Source organism: Anneissia japonica, unplaced genomic scaffold (assembly GCF_011630105.1).
Source record: "Anneissia japonica isolate Jap-2015-1 unplaced genomic scaffold, ASM1163010v1 scaffold11144_len554210_cov170, whole genome shotgun sequence".
Taxonomy (NCBI): domain Eukaryota; kingdom Metazoa; phylum Echinodermata; class Crinoidea; order Comatulida; family Comatulidae; genus Anneissia; species Anneissia japonica.
The window spans coordinates 223,056-229,209 of NW_022708762.1; the positions used below are offsets into that span (position 1 = coordinate 223,056).

A 6,154-nucleotide genomic window follows, 5' to 3' on the forward strand; every position below is an offset into this window, starting at 1 on the left:
AAAAAAAAAAAATCAGCTCACGGGTCCTGAAAAGGTAGGTCTAGAATTATTTCCTTTTTCCCCTTTTTTTGTTTGCCCAAGGGAGGGGTCAGGACCCATGACCCCCTCCCCCAGATCCGCCAATGTTAATTGAGAGAAAATGTAACTCGGTCGGGTATTGGATAAACATTCTCTTTCTTTCCCTTCCTTCTTCCCTCCTTCTTTTTTTGCATTTCCGATCATACAAAAATCTCCAGACATTATATATTTTTCACCAAAAAGGTAGGGGCTGTCTGTAGGGGGGGGGGGGGCTGTTATTTTTTTCGATGCCAAGAAAGTACTTTGTATTTTTTCCCCTTCTTCAATCCATTTTAATCTAGACTTAACTTGGGCCCCTTTTGCTTCTGTCATATGTTTTCAAGATTTTTTTTTTTGTTTTCTTCAAGTTTAATTTCAAGGTGCTTACTATTGTCTTGCAATATTAGATTATTTAATCTGTTGATTTCATTTTAAAATTGTTTCTTTCTCTCATTCTTTTTTTTATTTTTTGTTTTTCCAAATTTAATTGAAAATTCTTTAATTCTAAATTTTATTATCTCCCATTTATCCCGTGGGTTTATCCCTCTTCAGTCCTGGCTTGATTAACAATGTTTGTAATATTTTTAATAAATTCTTCATCTTCCAGGTGTTTATTATTCAATTTCCACAGGCCTGGCCCTCTTTTTTTTTATTATTGATTATGAGTTTTAACGAGACGGCCTGGTGATCAGTGAGAATTGATGGTCTTATATCACATGAGTAAACAGATTGTATTAGATTTTGAGAGATAAACATATAATCTAGTCTTCTATATGTTTGAGTTGATTTTTCTACGGATTAAGTGTCCTCCATGCATCAATTACATTAACATTTTTCATAAAGTTCACTAATGTATATATTGAATTGTCTGTTATGCTTTTACTGCCTTTTTGGTCTAAATTTTTATTTAAAACACAATTCATATCTCCAGATAAGATGATGTTAGTATCCTCATTAACTATAAAGTTCTTAATAATATTGTTTAACTTTCTATAAAAAAAACACTTCGTTCATTTGCAGTATTTGGTGCATATACATTAACAAGCACAAAATATGTCTATTGTGATGCTTATAATGACAAATCTACCATTTTCATCAATCTGTGTTTTATTAACCTTATAGGTATCTCAATCCTTAATCAGAGTTGAAACTCCTCTTGAGTAAGAAGATCCAAAGCTATGATAAGTTTGACCTTGCCAAAGAAATTCATATTGATTTATTTTATCACGGGTCGAGTGCGTTTCTTGAATGAAAAATATATCAACTTTATTGTCATTTGCCCATTTGAAAATACATTTCTGCTTATGCTTCTATCTTAATCCTCTAGCATTAAGAGACAAGAAGTGAATGTTAGGTGTCATTTAATAAATTAATATATAATAAGTATATAAGTGTAATAAATAATAAGTATCTATCAATTTTGTTTGTTTACTTATTTGTTTTATTTATTTATTTATTTTTTTTTTTTATTTATTTTTTTTATCCCTAATTACGTCCAACAGATTATTGGTTTTATATGTATCTGTAAGTCAGACATAGATAACAGATTGCTGTAAGTAAGACTAAAATTTGCATAGACAGTTAAGATCGTCACACAAACGCCTATTGTTAATAATGTTCATGCTATTGTTTACGGTCAACCATGACAACGTACAGTACTTGCATAGTGCATTTAAGAACATGTTTCGTGATGGGTGAATCGGGGGTCATCATTATTATTATTACTATTTTTATGAATGTGATTTATCGAGATCCTTGTATTTAGCATGAGTTTATCAAGGAATGAATATTTTACTATTTTTTTGTTTTTCTTCTTACTTTTACTTGATTTTACTTGACCACAATAAAAGTTCTTTAAATGAACTTTTACTTTTGCCCATTTTTTGGAGTATGTAATCTACCTTTTTCCATAACATTTCGTTTCGAGAACATTCATAAAACATATGTTTTTCATTTTCAATAGCATCACAGTTATTACATTTGTTGCTCATTTTCAGATTCCATTTACATAGGCGTACATTTGTAGGAACAACTCTATTCAGTAATTTATAATTAAGCTGTGCAAAGTTTCTGGGTTTTTTTTTACTTTACGTGTCCAAACCTCATTCCAACTAATTTCCTCATTGAATACATTTTCCCATTTATGTATACTTTGAGGTTGAATAAATTTACTATTGATAAAGTTTGAATAAATTTGCCTTGTTTTCATCCTCAATATGTTTTTAATTATGGTACAGTCACCTGTAATATGATTGTCATGTTGATGATTATGTTGTTTAATTATGTTTAACCAAACATTTGGCATAGATTCAAAATGTGTAGCATATTCACTAAGCCAATTCCTTTTTATACATAGTTTTTCAATTATTTCCGTCGGTTTCATTAAACAATTAAAATTAACAACGTCTTTGATTTGATTAAAACCTGACAAGATCCTATTCCTAAAAAACAATGATGTGTTATTACATTTAATTTCCTTATTTCCTTCTTCAGCTTGCAGTCCCAATTAAGTTCATTGCATTTTTTGTTATTGTATCCCACATCTTGTTATTGTATCCCACAAAATCCTGACTGGTTCATTAACCCAATTTAAGTTCACTGGTTTATCAGTTTTATTTTTATTTTTACCGATCCACATTGCATTTGTTTTTGCTTTATTAGGACACATACCTGATACTTTACAGAAATCGTTAACAATATGTATACCCAATTCTATGCTATTTTCGCATCCAACAAACAAACCGTGTCATCCGCAAGTTGGGCGATGCGAATTTCTTCAGTGCTATCCAGAGTGGGTAGAGTTATCCCCTTATAATGAATATCATTTCTTACATTAATGGTCATAATTTCAGCAATAAGAATAAATAGTATTTATGCAGACAGTGGACAACCCTGTTTTATTCCACATTGCATTTTGAAGCTCTCTGATATCCAACCGTTATTGATAATAATACACTCAGTGTTATTATATATTGTATTGACCCATTTACAAAAGGAGTCACCAAAATTGAATTTTTTCAGTACTCTGAACATAAAATTCCTATTCACCGAGTCAAATGCCTTTCTAAAGACAAGAGCTAAAATTGCACCTTCTAATTCTTCTTCTTCAGTATAATGAAGAATATCATTAATTAGACGAACGTTTTCTCCTGCGCCCTGTAATATAACCTTTTTGGTCATTGCCTATTAATTTTGCAATTACTTTATAAAGTCAAGAGCTTAAGATTTGTGTTAGGATTTTGTAATCTGTATTTAGTAATGTTATAGGCCTCCAATTTTCTAATAACTGTCTATCACCTTTTTTTACAATAAACTGATTACACCACGTCTTTGAGTATTACTCATTTCATTTCTAAAATAACATTCGTTAATAGCTCTGCAAGCTATTGTTTTAATTTTTTTCCAAAAATATTTATAAAACTCTACTGTAAGGCCATCACACCCTGGAGCTTTATTTAATTTCATTTTTTTTATTGCTTCGTCGTATTCATGTAAGGTTATAGTACCTTCACAAAAACTGCTTTCTTCATTAGTTAAGCAATTTACATTTGAGCTATCTAGGTATGCGTTTACATCTTTAAGGGAAATCCCCTTATTTGCATATAGCTGTTTATAAAACCGTACCTCTTCACATAGAATTTCCCGTGGTTTTGTAAGTACTTCACCATTTGAATTTTTTTAACATTTTATATGTTTTTTCTTTCCATTATTTTTTTCTAAACTAAGAAAAAATGTTGTGCTACGCTCACCTTCTTCAATCCACTTTACCCTTGAGCGTACATGTGCTCCTTTTGTTTCTTTATCGTAATTGTTTTCTATTTTTTTGTTTTGTTTTGTTTTTTCTTGAATATCTGCCTCTATCATTTCATTAGAATTACTAATAACTAGGTCTTCATTTAATTTTTTTATTTGTTTTTGTAGATTTTCTTTTTATTTCTTTTTTATTTATTTTTTTACCATATGAAATTAAAACATCTTTAACTTTGACTTTGATCAACCCCCACAGTAGATCAGGACTAAGATTGTATTCGTTACTTTGTGTTTCAATAATAGTATTTCGAATAGCATTTTGGTATTCCACGCTATTTAGGAGGTCATTATTTAGTTTCCAGTAGTTGGGGCCTTTTTTGGACTCATCGATTACTATTTTTATTGAAATTGCCTGATGATCCGTTAGGATGGCTGGCCTTATATCACATGACTGTAATTCGTCGTGATCTAGAATATTTTTTTGAAATTAGCCAGTAGTCCAGCCTCCTATATATTTAGATTTGATTATATCTTCGCCGCCACGTAAATTGTATTTTATTGGCATTTTTACTTCTCCAAGCATCTTTCAAATTTAATCTTTTCATAAAATTTTTAACCGTAAACACAGATGTGTCGTTTCTGTTAGCACTGTTTTTTGGATCGATGTTTTGGTTTGAAATGCAGTTGAAGTCACCTCCTACAATGATTTTATCAATATTAAAATCTACGATATTCAGTATGATATTATTCAGCTCTCTAAAAAAAATGCTCCTTAATTTACAATTGTTGGGGGCGTAAATATTACCAAAGACATATGTTTTGTTATTAATTATTACCTTTGAAATAACATACCTCCCCTTTTTATCAATGCATTCAGTGATTTTTTTTTTTTTAAGTTGTAATCTTGTTTAAAAAGGATCGAAACTCCAGCACTATTTGAATGACCAAAACTATGTACACACGTTCTCCTCCATGTTAAATTAAGTTGATTAATTAAGTCGGGAGTAAGGTGTGTTTCCTGTAATAGCAGTATATCAGCTTTCTGATCATGAAACCAATTAAAAATCTGCCTTTGTTTGTTGCTGGTGCGTAGACCTCTAACATTTAAGGAAATGCAATGGATGATAGCCATTATGATATATTAGCAAAGAAAATATTACGGTGCAACATGGTATATCATACCAAAGGTTACAAGTTACTCTAGAAGCAAGAAAAAAGTACACTGTATGGAGACCTTATGTAGACTTGCTTCGCATGCGTTTCCTTTTTTTTTTTCTTGCATTCCTCTGGAATTCGTGATAAAGTTAAGTCAACTTCATCAACTTTATTGCGTTCACTGTCTTTCGCAGCTCGCAGGTTATTCTGTGATGGTTTTTCTGATGTGATAAACGTTGTGATCCTTGTTTGAACATTCCCGCTATCCTTTCGTGGGTTGCTGCTACTTCGTTCTGCGTCATCTGCCGCTTCATCTTCATTGCTCACAGCATCATCTCTGCAACGTGTCAACGTGTCACTATCCTCATTATCACTTTCGTTAAGGCTTGACCATGGATTAGTGTTTTCAACGATGTTTTTCCACATTTTTTGTATGAATTTTTCGCCTGAAGTTTGCCGAAATAGCATGCCGGCTATGACTTTTTCATCTTCTTCATTGCAGCAGTTGTCTTGCTTATTGCTTGATGTGCCAGGTCTTGTGTCCGTAACTATTTCCGTGCAATTTCTGGCAATATGACCTTTCTTCTCGCATCTATGGCACTCGAAAGGAACTTTTTTGGGACATGCTTTAGCCTTGTGACCTACTTTGTTGCACTGAAAATAGATTCATATTAAATATTGTGTCTCCACTAGTTTTATGTTACAATTTTGGTGTGATTAGTAAATATAATGGATATTACCCATACAAACATTTTCTATAGAATTCTATAAAAAAAAATCTATAGATTTTCTATATAGTAGTCTATAGAGTATCTATAGAAACTTTTATATAAGTTCTATAGAATATTTCAAACAAATTCTATAGCAAATATATAAAAATGTTCTATACAATCTCTAAAGGATTTCTATACAATTTCTAAAGGATTTCTATACAATTTCTATACAATTTCTAAAGAAAAGTAGCTTAATTCTCTATAAAAATCTATAGAAATTAACAGCATTTCTATAGAAAATAACAAGTGTTTCTATAGAGAGTAACGCTGATTATAATTTCTTTTCTATAGAAAACTATTATTTTCTATAGAAATTGACAATACTTCTATAGAAAAGAACAGCATTTCTATAGAAATTATTGCAAATATATAATTTTTTCTATAGAAAACTATGTAAATCTCTATGGAAAATAACAGCA

The 6,154-nt window shown here is 30.8% G+C and overlaps 1 protein-coding gene across 1 annotated transcript in view; it reads right to left on the minus strand.

Moving 5' to 3' along the window:
- The window catches only part of LOC117106558, a 51,389-nt gene that overhangs the window by 40,877 nt on the left and 4,358 nt on the right, over positions 1–6,154 (minus strand). Inside the window, exon 2 of the mRNA XM_033247941.1 lies at positions 5,088–5,616. Within this exon, the coding sequence (XP_033103832.1) occupies positions 5,088–5,616 (529 nt within the window). The remainder of the gene's footprint in view (positions 1–5,087; positions 5,617–6,154) is intronic.